The sequence below is a fragment of the Magallana gigas genome, chromosome 6, assembly GCF_963853765.1.
Source record: "Magallana gigas chromosome 6, xbMagGiga1.1, whole genome shotgun sequence".
NCBI classification, from domain to species: domain Eukaryota; kingdom Metazoa; phylum Mollusca; class Bivalvia; order Ostreida; family Ostreidae; genus Magallana; species Magallana gigas.
The window spans coordinates 29,549,800-29,566,144 of NC_088858.1; the positions used below are offsets into that span (position 1 = coordinate 29,549,800).

The 16,345-nt window shown below is 36.4% G+C and overlaps 2 protein-coding genes across 2 annotated transcripts; both read right to left on the reverse strand.

Annotated features, from left to right (window-relative positions):
* Positions 1 to 183: 183 nt before the first annotated feature.
* LOC136276359 (uncharacterized) lies at positions 184 to 867 on the reverse strand. The gene has a single exon (XM_066088237.1). The coding sequence runs from the start codon at positions 865 to 867 to the stop codon at positions 184 to 186; it is 684 nt and encodes a 227-aa protein (XP_065944309.1).
* A 314-nt stretch (positions 868 to 1,181) lies between these two features.
* LOC105338029 (uncharacterized) lies at positions 1,182 to 13,760 on the reverse strand. Its single transcript, XM_066087724.1, has 4 exons — positions 13,099 to 13,760; positions 7,045 to 8,536; positions 2,701 to 2,812; positions 1,182 to 1,584 (listed from the first exon to the last, which is right to left on the reverse strand). The coding sequence occupies exons 2-4, from the start codon at positions 8,497 to 8,499 to the stop codon at positions 1,244 to 1,246; spliced, it is 1,908 nt and encodes a 635-aa protein (XP_065943796.1). The 5' UTR covers positions 8,500 to 8,536; positions 13,099 to 13,760; the 3' UTR covers positions 1,182 to 1,243.
* Between the last annotated feature and the right edge of the window lie 2,585 nt (positions 13,761 to 16,345).

Sequence of the window (16,345 nt, forward strand, 5' to 3'; positions counted from 1 at the left end):
AATTATACAGCACCAGTTTTTGTCAATGTTAATTATTACAGTGGTAAACTGATTAACCTCAAGCAATGATAACGAAGCTAAGATACTGAATCAAAAAGTGATTAATGTTTATGAAAAACCTTACGAAAACTTTTGCCTATAAAACTAATTGTTGTAAGCAGCACCGAGTCTACATTGGTCCCTTTATTTCCTCTCGGCTTGAAAGGGTGCCCAAAACATCAACATTCCTTTATTATTTCGACGACAGCGTAATTTCTCAAAGGGAACGTTCGGTGGGATTTTGAATTCCCGGTGGAAAGACCGGGATACTTTAATGCCGTCCTCATCCAGGCAATGGTCAGCCCTGACTATGACGTCAGGCCCACAGCGCTGCACTCTTATATGATCCGGTGTAAAAGTCGACAGGTCCATGTCTTGTCTGAAACACGAAGACGTATCGTCTGCTGTTTCGTCATCAGTTTCCTCTATTTCAATCTCCTCCCCTTCGTTTTGACCTTTAGCAAGGAAGGGGGCTTCTACAACCAGTAGATGCCCATGACTGTAGCAGTGTATCCGAGATCTGTCTATGTCGGCAGGAAGTGTCACACTGCGCTTACTTTCACGAATATCACAATTTTCCTCGTCCTCCCCTCGCGCATGCTTGGCGTGCAGTCGCAATTTCCCATCTTTGATGAACACTTTGACCTCTCCTGGATGGAAATGATGGTGAAGTTGGAAGGACTGGGTCCACTTAAGCGGTTCTTGTTTAACCACGTGATTGTTACTTAATTCCTCGTGTAGCAAAGATTTTAACAAGTCTCTCATCGGCATGGGGTTATGCGGGGACCCCGACTCCCGGTTCTGGTAAGTTATTGGTAGGTAATCCATAGTGTGTACACAGTAAAAAGCAGACAGTCACAAAATGGCTAATCTCGCTTGTTCATAGACCCCACTTCACGTGACGAATAGGTGCATAGCGATAGAGATATTTAATTTCAAACTGCGTAATACCTGTGCTTTATTCATTTATACAAAAGATAAATAGATTTCCCATCGCATATCGTGTAAATCTCTCTCTCTCTCTCTCTCTCTTAAAACAACATTTGTTGCTCAATAGTAAAACAAAATGCTTCTAAAAATTCGTTTCAGATTGGGACATGTCCTAAATTACTGAGTAGTCAACGAATTTAAATCGATGTTTGTTAAGATAAAACAGCCAAAAAAAGTTCAAGGACAGATTTGAGATAGAAGAAGTAACCTCCTTCTACAGCTTTAGCTTTTGGTCGTCGTCAACATCCTGTAGACTGTGGATTTTGGAAATATCATGACCTGGATTCTGCATCATTTCCCGCCAATGACTGACTTCTGACGTCTGCGTGGCCACGTAACCAAGACCCATTTGTCCAATAACCTCGTCACTCTTGATGCGTTCATGATTGTACACGGTGAACGTTACGTACGTGAAGCTTATGTCCTCCATTTTGAACGACACCGGAAAATTATAGCTCTCACCGAACACCGGGTCTGTCGTACATTTCTTGGTTTTTGTGACCTTTTTCTGTGGAGGTTTCCCTGGCTGAATGACTTCTACTTTCACATATGGATCTACAATGTTTTAATGTAAACTCTTTTATTTAAGAAATAAACAGCAATTTAAAAAGTTCACCGGGACATGAACTTGGTTGGTCACGTGATCAAATCCTTGGAAGTCCTATGGGCTTCTCAAAAGATTTGATCACATTCCAACCAAGTTTACATCCAGATGAACTTTTTTAACATTGCTGTTTATTACTTATATATAAATTTGAAAAAGGCGAATAGTTCAGAATTTCTAAAATTACCGAGATATTATATCCAACCGACAAGCGATAAGCGCGTGCCATTATCATTGTAACGTCATGAAAAAGTTCACACAGAATTTAATGTTTACGCTATTTTATAGGTTCATATAAACAAACATACTTGCAAATGTAACGTTAAATATTAGAAACTTGAATGTACAAGTGGATCTAAATTTCTGGGTATTTTTTCTCGACTGTTGTTCATGTGTCCAGCGGTTAACATGCGCGAATTCGAGGGTTTTTTCCGGAGAGGAGGTGGGAATCCGAGAAAAAAATTGTTTGTCAGGGGACACCATGGCCCTATTTCTGCATTTAAAGAGTTTTCGGGGAGGGAGTTGTGTATGAATTGGCTCTTCTGTCTACATGTAATATACACCTGAAGGATCAATGTTCCGAGGGAAGGATAGCTATGAAGAACGGTATACAGTTCATACTGAAATTCTCGTGAAGAAAATATCCAGAAGATATACATAATTCTTTAATTTATTAAACAATTAAAATACTTTCTTTATTGATTGATGCAGGTATAAAGGAAGCGAGCATTGCAGAAAATATACATAAACCCCATAGCCTGTATGAATCATCAAAGATAGGATTTTTTTGTTTAAGTAAATTAACTAGTTAATTGTTAATGTTCATCGGTTCGTTAGATAGTAGTCAAGAAATAGCGAACTCTTATTATCTAAGAATATGAGCATGAGTCTGCTATCATCATTATTTCATGCAGTCTGTGATTTCTGAAGATTTCGACCGGTCGATGAGCTATGAATCGCAATTGGTTTGCGTAAAAAAAAGAGAGAAAATACTTTGTGGATTTAAATATATGCAGTGAACAACTATGAATCTTTACAAAGATAAAATTTAAGTCTTTTTAGCTCACCTGGTGGCCCCTTAATCTGATGCTCCGGAAGTCCAATCCCCCTCTGTACAGCAATAACAAGACAGCCCTCTTTTGGTTCGAACTTCATACTAATTTCTAGTGATCCCAGGTCCTTAAAAAATTAAGAAATTGATAGAAACCAGCTTTTCCATCAATGAGAGCCTATGCTTTCGACTTCTTGTAAAGAGGTTTTTTTCCCATGACACTGAAATCGAACAAGTAATTAATGACTCATTTTCTAGCTTCAAAGATCAAGGTTATTATGACGGTGTCCAATTTTCTTAGGGAATGTCGAAAATGTCCTTTATATCAAAGAAAGAAAGAGAGGGAGAGGCGATATTTTGTAGGTGTCTGGATGTACAGAGAGGCCGGCCTGTGGGGACTGAGATGTCGATTATATCACCTCCTGTGAAATACCAATGTCTGTACAACTGATAAATACGTCGGTTTACATGAAGAAATCGATTATGGTTAATAGAAGGCATTGAATTATCCTAACGTTGATTTCACTATTACAAATGTACTTGTCTCAACCTGATCAAAATTCACATCTTTCCAATTGCGTTAATGTAGATATTTTTTTTAATCAGATTGACAAATGTATACATTTATATATACATGTACATAACAGATTGTTTATATTTGCAAACCTCGTTATGAAATATGTAGGTACAACGAGACAAGACCGTTTCTTAACGGTTTCTTCTTTATAAAATTCTATATTGACTAAAAGAAAAAGAATTCTGGGGTCTCGTCCTTTGGTAAGCTTGGCTAGTAATCAGTTAATCAACCACAACTTACATGATGTTGGAATAAATGGTAACAGAGATTAGGACCAATCTTTTTTTTTTTTTTTTTTTTTTTTTTAGGACCAATCTTAGTGCAAATAAAATGTTAACAAAAATATACTTATTCTGCATACCGGGCTTTGTGTAATTTGATTATGTTAAAGTAATTTTAAGAGGGAGAGAATTTCACCATAATCGTTCAATAATGTCTCCAAATGACATGTACTCTTTCGAATACCAGTGAGAATCAATGAAATCAAAGCCTCAAATTGATGCTAAACACGAAAATGACATTTAGTGAAGACAAGGACTTATCAGATAGTCGGGTAACAGGTAATGGGGTAATAGCATTGATACATCCCACGTAAAGTAGATATGTCAGTTTTATTTTGTACAAAGAGGCATACTTTCTACCTAAAGACCTGATGCAGTAGGATGGTCGGAATCCTTATCCCTTACACTTTGAATACATTTGTTGTTCTCTCTCTCTCTCTCTCTCTCTCTCTCTCTCTCTCTCTCTCTCTCTCTTTAATAGGAAGTGTGGTATTCATTGAATTTGATTGACCTATCATTCTGATTATGATTCAAATAAATGCTTATATTTCGTGCCCATGCCCCTATTACTATATGTTATATACAGCGACTAGTAATATAGGAAGATTTATCATCTTGTATTGACCCTACTTGCTTCACATACACTTCTAAGATAACAGGATATATCTTATAACAGAAATCGTGGCATGTATCGATATTGCCAAATACACTTAACTGTGAATGCAGACACGTCTTGTATATATACATTGTAAACGCAATGTATAGAAAATTATGCTTGATTTACGAAAGTCTGATGATGTATTCGTTTTGGTTCTGGATTTTAAGAAAAGCTATCTGCGTTACAGTTGTACACACTGCTCAGAGCAAATAGGTGGACAACATATGCTAAACGCCCCGCGAAAAGGAGGCCTTGGTTCCTTTAGAACAATGTTTGGTTGCAAACAAAATTGAAAAAAAAGTACTTTCCATATGTATAAATGAGCATTGTGTCAATGGATACGCCCGTATTTTGACTTGCCTTATGATGGCATGAGCTTTCCCGTCCGTTAAGTCTGTCCATCAATACAGTAGATTTTCATATTCAGATCATATCAAAAACAAATAATGAATCCAAAAATAAAGAAACAATGAGCACCCTGGTTCAAAAATACAGAGCAGAAGAATCGTTATAATAGTGATTCTAATAATCAATTTCTCGGGCCTTTCCGGTAGAGCGAAAAATGTATTAACATCACCGGATGTTAAAATTTTAACAAAATGAAGTCGCGTACCATCAATTCAAGCAACGGCTAGCCTCATATTTCTTCTGGGGTGTAATATAAGATATGTCATCAAAACGAGCTCACATCTCAACAGATTATAAAATGTTGGATTTATATCTCGTTTTACAAATTTGGGGGGGGGGGGGGGGTATGTAATGAAAGACTATCTAATAAATTCAGGTTGATTTTCGGCCGGAAAGATTTCAGATGTTGCAATAGGTTGAAATTTTTAACTTCCAAGATGTAAGTTGGAATTTCCAACATTACAGTTGGCATTTTCAATATTAAAGTTGGAAAAGCAAGTTGGCATTTCGGAAATTTAATATTATTACTAAAACCGATTTGGTTTGACTTTTCCGATCGCGTCGCGTTCAACTTTTTCAGCTACGTCATACAAAAACAATACCCGCACCTTAACCACAGTTTTTTTATTGGTGGATTCAGCTTACCGCTGATAGGCTGCTGGTTAACTAAAACTAAATTATGCACGGACAGAACAACAACATATCTATTTTTCGAAAGTGTACACTTGTGTAAAAAAATACATACGGTACATAACATATATAGCTGTAGCTCTGTGTATAAATTTTGGGTTAGAAAATATAAAGCTACAGTGCATACAATACTTACATGTACAAAAAAACTTTACGGCAATTTGCCGCGTATAAAAATAACACTATTTTTAAAAAATATTTACATCATACCATACCACATTTTGTGCAAATAATCCATTTAAATAATTCTTCATTTAGTTTACTACTGTTAATAATTGTAGCTTTACCCGCCCCAAACTTTCTCCTATTAAACAACCTTTAACCGTACTCGGAAAGCGGATCAAGAACTGTATTTTTTATGTATGTAAACAAACCAGTGTTCATGTATGGAGCGGGTGATCGGATGTTCAGAGACAGGTAAAATAAAGAATTTTGCAGTAAATGGTTTGTGGATATTTTAGTATATATATTTACACCGAAAGTGATAGGGCAACAGAAGAGAAACGAATCGGACACTTGCCTAATGAAGACGCACATGTACAAACCTCCTTGCATTCTCCACTTCCGTCTCGTTCTTTCACACCATCGTTCAATACTTTAATTGACTGTCGATTGCCGATCGAAATGTGTAGAAATCGAGGAATTCATACCTATCACTTTGACTGGCAAGTTAGTAGGTAATACATGTGCATTATACATTTACGGTATTTACATGAAATGAACGCTTAGCACATGCAACTTTTAAATAAAGTATTATATTTTTTATAACGCCGTACTCTGGACCGTAGCTTGAGGCTATGGTTTAACGCCCGTTTACACAGAGAGAGAGAGAGAGAGAGAGAGAGAGAGAGAGAGAGAGAGAGAGAGTTTAGCACAGAATTTAGACATACGGGATAGTCGATTTTGAATGAATAATATTGGGGGGAAATAAACTGTTCTGAGAAATCCTTCAGCTCTGGCATTGCATAAGCGTATACTGATAACTCGGCCTAAAAATGAATATTCCCTAAAAATAGGAGTTAACCAATCATATAGTTTTCACACCGGCGGCGTGTATAATTTATGCATGACGTAGCTGACAGAAACGATCGTGACGCTATAGGAAAAGTCAAACCAAATCGGTTTTGATAATAATCTTAAAAATCGAACTTATAGTTGGCATTTTGGATTTTTTTTTTCATTAAGCAACAGGTAGAAATGTGTCGTACCTCAAATAACACTTGTCTAGTGGTCAGGAACCACAACTCTTCATGAAGACATCCTTTTTTTTATGATACGTCACATGATGGCTAAGCTCAGTGGTCGTGAATGTTAAATCCCGAGTTCAAATCCTAAGGTTTTTGTTTATATTTACTGAATCAAACCTTTTGAAAATTATAACTTATCCCTTAGGTTGCATTTAAGTATACCGTATTCGACTTGATACTATTTTAAAGTTAAAATGACCTGCTCGGTATACTGTGGAATCATTAAAAATTCATGGGGGCCAATTTTCGTGGATTGCTTAAATTTTACAGGTTCGTGGGGGCGTAATTTCGTGTATTATCTTATACATACAAAAGGAAATATGACTTTATTGCACTGATTTATTGATTCGTGGAGGATGTTAATTCGTGGATGAGAGGAACCCACGAATTCCACGAAAATTGAGCCACCACGAAATCTAATGATTCCACAGTACCCTATTGCTACTTATAGGAGACAGTGTGAGACCTTCTAGCACTTGAGTACACATGTACTGATTACCTCGTTATCATTACCACCATCTAAATCCCTCCACATCCTGTTCTCCGTCATCAGGTCAAAGTCTTCCAACTCTAGCGAGGTTTTCCCCACCAATTCCGGAGGGCGTAGATTATGAGATTTGTGATAAATTGTAATTTTCAGGGTCATAGCATGCAATTGCTCTAATGACATTCCTTGGAAGTAGAAATTTTGGTCAAACTCTGGTTTTCTTGTATGTTTGAATAGTTCGGAGGTCTGTTTTTGCAGTTTACCTGGCATAAGATAAACTTTCACGTACGGGTTTAGATTGGAATCAGTTTTGTCGGAGCCACCAAGGTTGTCTGCTTTAATTAATGTCAATTTGAGTTGTTTTGTTGCGGCCAAATATTGAAAAGCAAATTTGAGTTCTCCGTGTTCGGATATATCCTGTGGAGATGGATTGCTAATGACGGAACACGAGGCGGACCTGTGAGCTTCGCATGCCTCCATGATTTCAGAGTCGCGTAACTGGGGAGAGGAGTGACGTTTGAGTGTGACTAAATGCTTGTCGTTGTCTTCCGTTCGTTGACGCGTGACTTTAGTTTTACTTCGCTGTACTGGTGGACTGTCCGTGACGAGGGAATCCTGGGAGGATGTGTTGGAGTCGTCTGCGTCCAAGCCGAGCAAAGAAGAACGTCGTCTGTAATACAAGTTGTTCTTTTTAAAGTTCCTATGTGTTGGGTTCCCATTTTTCATAAAGAGACGTGAGGTGGCCAGCAGGTGATTAGGCTGTCGCTCTGGTGACAGCATCACTGACGTACACACGGGGGATGCGGAGGGAGTCACGATAACAGACGGAGTGTGCTTCTTGGTAGAAATTTCCGGGTCGGAGAATCTGATGATGTCGTCCATCATGTCTGGTCGGCCTCTGATAGACAAAGCCTCCAATGATTTTAAGCGCTGAGAAGATAACCCATTCCCTTGGATGTGAAACAGGGACTCCTTCCGCCGGGTGTGAGGACTTTGTGATAGGGTACTAAATCCATATGTGGTTCTCGACCGGAAGTGGGGAAGTGACATAGCTGCCATTGAGAGGGGGTCAGAATTAGTGTCTCCAATACAGTTCATTGATTTCGAAGTTTTGTGTCCAGTAATAAGGCCCTTCATTTCGTGTCTCGGTGATCCGGGAGCAGAGGAGGTATATCTCGTCTCCAAGGCAATCGCTGAGGCGCTTGGGGAGATTCCTGGGCTGGTCCTGGTAGAACACAGGCTGCTTCGGCGGGACACCGAAACGTAGTGGTCGCTGTTCGAATTCTCTGCGTCATAACTTCCTCTTCTAGAGGAATCGTTTGACCTCGGAATTACAAATTCTGGGATGGAATCGGGCGTTAAAGCACCGCCTACAGTGCAAGGGTCTTTGGGGTTCCTCTGAACAGTGGAAGAGTTTGCCTTACATTTGGTAATTAACCAGCCTTTGATATCCAGCATGGATTCCATACCCACTACATACCACACGGAATAACACAAGATTGACCTGGAAAAAAAAGAAAAAAACTGTGTTGATAATATTTGGAATATATACTGGTCATAACTAAGTCCAACTGAGGCAAAACAGTGAGCTGTGTTATTTTGACAAGTGCTACATATAGTATATGCCGCATCTCCACTCTCTCCTTCTGTAGATTTGAATTCAGAAACTTTGTGTTATCTCGCCTCAATATAAGAACTTACACTTTTAATTTAAAGAAACCACTTTACCATTGGTTAACCTGTTTGGCGCTGTTACCTCATCATTAGATAACCATCTGGAGCTTAATTACCAGACCATTAATCAATCTGTTTGGCGCCGAGTTACATTCCTTTTAGTTACTAGTAACATGTTTGGCGCTGAGTTACCTGCCCATTAGTTACTAGTAACCTGTTTGGCACTGAGTCACCTGCGCATTAGTTACTAGTAACCTGTTTGGCGCTGAGTTACCAGACCTTTATTGACCTGTTTAGCGCCGAGATACTCGATCGTTAACATTTCAATCACTGAAATTTCGTTAAGGGCACCGAAAAACAGAAATGTTCTTACGCAAGCTATTCAACATTCAATTAAAATTGGTAAAAGCAGTGCACATAATGACGGGATATATTGTTTTGTCGAGCAGATATTAGTACCTAAAGACAGATAGTCCTCTTTAGAATTGCCTTAAAACATCGACGTCGCCGGACGTCACGGCGCAATGAGAGGTACAAACAAAATGGATTTAACTTAGGAAAAAGCCGACACAAGCTGTGAAAATGCTCAATGGTGCAAAAAAAAGTCAACAATTATTTGCAAGTTTGTGTTTAACTGTAATAAATTTTGTGGGGGTGGTGGTAATTGTATTTTGAATATAAAACAGTCCGAAAGAGAGTAGAATATCTGTAAATATTTGGTCAAAAAATAAGTAACGGCAACCGACGTTCAGGGTCATCCTTACTGTAAACCAAGAGATACACGGTTAGAAAATGAAAACTTTGAAGAACTAACTTATGATTCTGGAACAAATGTGTGCAAATAAGATGTTAAGTGGTTCAGTGCAATTTTAAATTGTAAGGATAAAGGCACAAGAGACTAAGCGTGATATAAAGATGGGGTATATCTATAAACTGTGCGTGTTTAATATTGACGTCATGTTTTGAACGTTACCGTGCGCCGTGGTGACAAAGCATGTTGTTTTTAAAAAGGGATAACAAAAATACCGTTTCATCAAATGGACTAAAACTTCGCATATCAATGACATAAGTGTTGGTGCACAGATTAATCTGTTAAGTATGACTTTCATGAAAAATATCTGATAGACAGCCACAATGTCTTCGTATTTTTTGATTGACCCTCGTACTCACGTCAATTCATGAGTATCGTATTTAATCGCGCAAAAAACTTTTGGACTTCATATGACCTGTGACGCAGATGGACGAATCAAACTCTAAGCATGATAATTAAAGTCTTTTTAAAAAGCTGCAGAAGAACCTCTGCTAGCAATAAAATGCCGATATTCTACGCTAATTGGCAATTTTCGTATTCGTAATGAAATAACAGCGAGTAAAAATGACAGAAATAGATCACATGTAATAAGAGACTTGTCGTCAAGACTTCCTGCTGCCAACAGCTGCCCAATTTAAATCATTCCACTATTAACCTGTGTACTCCATAATATAGATTCGCGGATTTTTTTTTAATGTAAAAGTAAGATTTAAATTTTGATGTAAAAAAAAAACTTGATCACGGTTTCATAACACGTCGTGTATTAAATGGGCCCCAAGGGGGGTTAGATTATCTACAACACCACAAGTGCATCCAAATTCATGTCTGATAACACTGGCGTGATTTATGTTTCCTGTAGCTGGGTCACCAGATTCAGTCATACCAACCATTATAAGAGATCTGTGTCATGCACGAACAGTGTATATTCATAAAAGGTATCCCAAAATATATGGTACCATATACGAATCATATCATTACAGCGTTGAATTTTAAACAATTATCAAATGAATGATTTTTTTAATTTTTACACTTAAAGAAAAACACGTAAGCGAGCCAAAATTAACTAATATAGTACATGTACTAATGTTGTGAACTTCTTGATGCAGCACCAAACAAATTATATGGAAATCTAAACTTTATTTGTTAGATGAATATGAATATCATTATTCATAAAATTTGGGATGTGATGAAGATTCAACCAGTGATAACAGACCCAATCAACAGCATATTAAAATTGCCAAAATGGCATAATAAAACTTGTTGACATCCGTTTTGAATATACATGCATATTTACTCGTTTCTTGCATGCTCGTTATTTATTCAAACACCTATCATCGTATAATTTTCTACGTCTTATTTGAGGTTTATTCCTTCGAAACGAATAAAACGACATTGAAACCGACGGAATGACTGTTTGGCTCCTGCGTGTATATACCTGGATGTTAATATAAGATTTTTAAGGACTTGTTCTAACTGTGCATGAATGATTTATGAACGGTTCAAAGAGAAGTGTAAATATCAACATAAAATCCCTTTTTTGGTACTTCATACGTGTTATGAAAATGATAAATGTACACAATACGGAAAAAATTACATGACTATGCTATTCCCGTTTACCCCTTAAAGTGAACATTTTATGGTTTTAATGTTTATACAGGAATATAGAGTTGAGATTACACGTCCTTTTGTGAGGGAGGATGCGTAGGTGAGAGGGACCGGCGCACCACTGTTTATAATTGATGATGAAGAAGACTGGGGAAGGATCGTTACATGTAAATTAACGACGAATGTTGTAAGATTTCGTCCATGGCTCGATCGTTTGATCTAACATCACAATTTCATGCGAAATATCAATACCTACCCGCAGTAATAAGCTGTGCGTTTTTAATAATAAAATATTGAACTGTAATGTTTCATGCGAAAAAAATAAAGTCAAATAAAAAAGAGTATTAAATGATCAAATTGGAGTGAGCTATTGTATGGGTTTTAAGTGTAAACAACGTTCAAGTCAGATATTAATTCAAAAGTTTACTTTTAATAATTGCAAAATTAATACGGTAGAATGCTTTTAAGAAAAGAAATAAAAAAAACTAATTCAGACCGTCATCGTCTGCTGCTTGTATGCCTTTACTTACACGTAAAATCACCTGATGTGCTCAGCGTCCAAAACAACTTAATATATTTAAATAAAAAGGCATGAAAAGAGTTTGTAATGCCTAAATTTGCATCAAACAGATATCGATAGATTCATTAACGTAAGCGTAGATGTAAATATATAAACCTTTATACAACCCGTACTGGGAACACCTGAAAAAATATATAATGTATATTACATGTGAGGATAAAACTGGTTTATTTTCAGATAGTTTCTTGATCCAAGCAGTTTTCACACTCTAATATAACTGTAGCTCTGCAGCAAAAATAAGTTCTGTCAACGTATGAAAAGCGTATACAGTTTCACTAAACAGAATTAAAAAAAAAAAACATTGCTAGTTGAGTCTGTGAGACCTCTATGGGGTGTTTAAGACACCAATAGAAGTCAATGATAAACAAAAAAGTACCACCCCTCATATAAGTACATGTACATTTTATGGGGTATAAACAATTGGTGATGCGCGTCAGAACTTAAAGAGTTGCAAAATTCATTGCCAGAAAATACAGTTTTGGCAGACAGACAAACAAACAGAAAAACAAGCGTAAATGAACGGTTTTCCTTCAATCTTACGGAGGAATTACATTGACTTAAAAAATTCATGAATATATCAATTTTTCTCAATCGAAGTAAAACTAGTCTGTTGCCCGTTGAAATCGGAATAAATATCTATAACCAGATAAAATGGGAACAATGGTATTTTTATTTCATAAAGGTGGGTGTGTACATATGAACATCAGTTTTGTCTAAAAAAAAAAAAAAAAAAAAGTCGTTAAGTCGATTTTTAATGGGTTTGTGTTACTTAGCTTTTTGCCGCCATTATCTTGTTTAATGAAAAGAATCTATTTCCAGCTAGTTCTTAAACAGTACTGTAACAATTATAAAACTATTATTGACAATTCCGTTTCAAACGACTTTCTCCGCCAGGGGATACTGTCGCTGATGAACCAAATGCCGTAGAATACGGATCATGCTGGTACTTGTACATGTATGTTTATACAGCGATATGCTAAACGTATGGTTTCAACATCAATACAACTAATTTCACTACAATAGTCACAAGACGCATTTTTTTAAATTCCCATTTAATATGCTATGCTGTTATCAATGCTGAGAAAGTGACACACTAATGATTAGTTTCTTATTAGAAAAAAAAATCATTCTTTCTCTCTATCTTTATACATATAAATGATTTCAAATTGCACTCTATTGTAATATTTTTCTTTACTTTTTCCTTCAATACCTTTTTTCCAATACTAATTTGTGACAATCTACAGGTTTTAAAAAAAAAAAGTTTTTACCTATGAAGACTCCTTTAAAGACCCTTTATTTAGTTTAAATAAACTACATGTACTAGAACACAATAGGCAAGCGATATTTTGATAGACATAATAATGTTTGTTTTTATGAATATAAACATCGAACATACCTAACAATGTTGAGTATCTTCCAAGCCGGATAAGCACAGTGTAAAGCTTTAGTACCAGGTGTGTGAATCTGGTGACACAGCGCTGGAGAGAGGGCTCCCGGATCACAGGAGAATAAAATGAAATTGACGGTCCCCAATCCGCGGCCAATCAATATGCGCGCAAGAAAAGCTACTGAGATTTATTCATCATAAAAGGTACGGCCACGAACGTTGTTTTGATATCTATTTTTCTCCAATTCAGATCATAATCGCACAGACAAAGGTGGGTATCGTAGGATGCAGAAATAGCTGCTGTTATACGGGCTTATTTACTCCGCACTTTTTTTCAAAGTGTAATTATAAACCTACAGAAATGGCATCGCGCTTTGCATCTGCAACATCGCCAGTCCCAGCCTTTCTACTAGCGATTTCATAGATTCATATTTTAAATGTCTCTCCTGCCCGGGGACAAAACCTAAAATGTCATAAAACGAGTGCGATATTATTTCAATGAATTCAATGAATTCTGATTTAGCTCTAATGGATCAGACTTAGAAATGGTCCCTGACTTCCCTCTCTGCACCCACACCATCCACCTTGTTTCGGAAAAGGTCGATGGTTACTTTGACATAAGGGTCTTCACGTGCTAAATAGTCTGTTGATTAAAGGACAAAGGCATTTCATTCCAGAACAATTTAAAGGAAACTGGATGACATATTTCTATCATTTCCTAAGCCTGGAAATCTTTCTCAGCCCATTCAATATACAGGTAGGTACCTGTAATTCTAAACGCAAAATTCTTCCTCCAGCCAGTCATTTTCACCTCTTACAAGTACCTTTGATTGGAATTCTTGACTTTATGTGAAGTAATTGTAGAATCCACCTGTAAGCATGTATTCAAGTTTATTGACGGGGTGTACGTCTTCGATATTAATTAAAACCCATGATTGTCACGCCTCTTAGAGGTCCATAAGTTTGTTGTTTGCTAAGATTAAGTATAGTTCCCGATAAACCTTCATAAGTCATTCAGGTGGGGCTCCTTTCAAAGACGTTAACAAATACCGAACTTTTCAAAATGAAAAATTGCCTGTATATTGGCTTTTGTGTGATTTAAAACAATGTATATTGATGTAGTCTGGATTTCCTTATTAAACTCTGTCTGAATCCGGGTGAATACGTTTTGAGATGAACTAATGACGTAAAATGACGAATATAAAGGACAGTGTACACAGTTTTGTATCGTGCTGATAAATAAACTTAGGAAATGACGTCATGGGTGTAACTCAAGCATTCATATTATTTGTTTGACGTATTGATCTTAAATTGTAGCATATAAAATACTAGTGTTGACAGCAGAATAAGCTATGTCCTTTATAAATTTTAAAGTTTTTGATTCTCAATTAACTAAACTTTTGTAAAGGGCATAATTAATAGTTTAAAATATATAAAGAAATGTATGTTTGACTAATTTCGCAAGTAATGAATTAGACCAGCAGTTATAGCCTGCTATTTTGCGTACATATGTTGAATTTGAAAGATATCTTTCAAGACCTAATCTGAGTCATAAAAATTTACAGAAAGTGTACTTTAATCGATTATTTTTTATTTGAGACGTAGAAAATGGAGACAGCATGCCATCCAACCCTAATGTCTTCTGCTGATCGTCAAATACTCGTAAAAATGGAACACGTCCCCTCCGATCTTCGTTATTCAGGACAGAAAAGTAAACAATCTAATAAAAGAAAAACTGTCCTTCTTCCTACACAAACTGCATTACATGTTTATGTACTTGGTATACTTGTTGTTGAACCATTTATGAGAACAGCTAGCATCTACACAACTGTGTTAGCTGAAAATATACCCAAAGCAATTGATTAGTTTCTGGAATATATGCACCTTTTTTTAGCCATTTCGTACATTTATGTTTGTCAAATTGCATTATTATACTTTCATGTTAAATACTGAAATCTGATTGGTTAAGACGCAGTTGGCTATCCGTTCTATTTCCCTCAGCGTTAGCAACACACTTGGCAATGGGTAACACAACGAATTGTTACATGCGCGTAAATTATGCGCGTACGGATCATCGTAGAATTCACTTTATTTCTATATAAAAGCAGTAAAATTTTCTTTAAAAATAAGACATTCAGCATAATAAAATAAATAGTGCCTGTTTGGGAGGGTAACTGTTGAAATTGACACCCCTCGAAAACCATTGTCAACCTCCGCTTCGCGTCGGTTGACAATAGTTTTCTCGGGTTGTCAATTTCAACAGTTACCCTCCCAAACAGGCACTATTTACATTTATATAATGGTACACGGAAATTTGAAAAAAAAGCTTTACAGTATTATTGCTCATAATTGTATTTAGCTCTTAAACGCAATCACATTTTCTAGAGCCGTTTTAGGGCTTTGGAAAACATCAATATTTCTGTAGACATTAGGCAACATTGACTTGGGGTTTTCAATGATTCTTCTTCATACATTTAACAATCGGACAATGTGTTTTGAATTGTTGTTTGCATGCATTTTGCGGATTTTCACCTCGCCCTTCACTGATTATAACGACCAAACGTAGAAGTCATGATCGGTAACCACCCTTATATCAATCAAAAGTTGTACTGTAGAATCATTTTCATTCGTGTGGTTCAATTTTTCATGGGTAGCCAAAATTTTCTTGGTTCGTTGGGGCGTAATTTCGTTGGTAGTGTAACAGGATAATTTTGATAGATATAAAACAAATGATTGTGTATTGTTTGTTTTTTTTAAAACATATTTTATTATGCAAATATATATTTACATAAATGGATTAGGCAGCAGGCAATGCCTATGCAAGGCTTCTCCATTGTATAGGTTCGTGGGGGATGTATATTCGTTGGAAAGGATTAACCACGAACATTGGTCCCCACGAACAGTATCATTCACATATTCTTCAAGATTCTTCAACATTTAAAAAACAAAATTTCGGCACCAATATAACTTTTTATTTGATTTGATTTATTGCAGTGTATAGTCATGATGTGTTATAGCCCAGAATCAAGAAAACGAAGGGCAAAGTTTATCACGAATTTGGATCAAAAGTTATACTATGCTAATGCTTTTATTCAGTTTCTTGCAATTATTACAAAAAATAAGCGTGCTTCATTTGATACGTTGTTACTTTACAGATGACAAAATAAAGGCAAAAAGGTTTATGAGGTAGTGTCAATTGCATGTTGGAATATTGAAAAAAATAATAATTAAAACATCAACGTTTTCCGCTACCTTT

Coding starts and splice junctions, on each gene's coding strand:
- LOC136276359 (XM_066088237.1), bottom strand. CDS start 867: ATGGATTACCTACCAATAACTTACCAGAACCGGGAGTCGGGGTCCCCG.
- LOC105338029 (XM_066087724.1), bottom strand. CDS start 8,499: ATGGAATCCATGCTGGATATCAAAGGCTGGTTAATTACCAAATGTAAG. Junction 2,813..7,044: donor ATGGTGGTAATGATAACGAG/GTAATCAGTACA, acceptor TAATTTTTTAAG/GACCTGGGATCACTAGAAAT. Junction 1,585..2,700: donor TCAGATTAAGGGGCCACCAG/GTGAGCTAAAAA, acceptor AAAACATTGTAG/ATCCATATGTGAAAGTAGAA.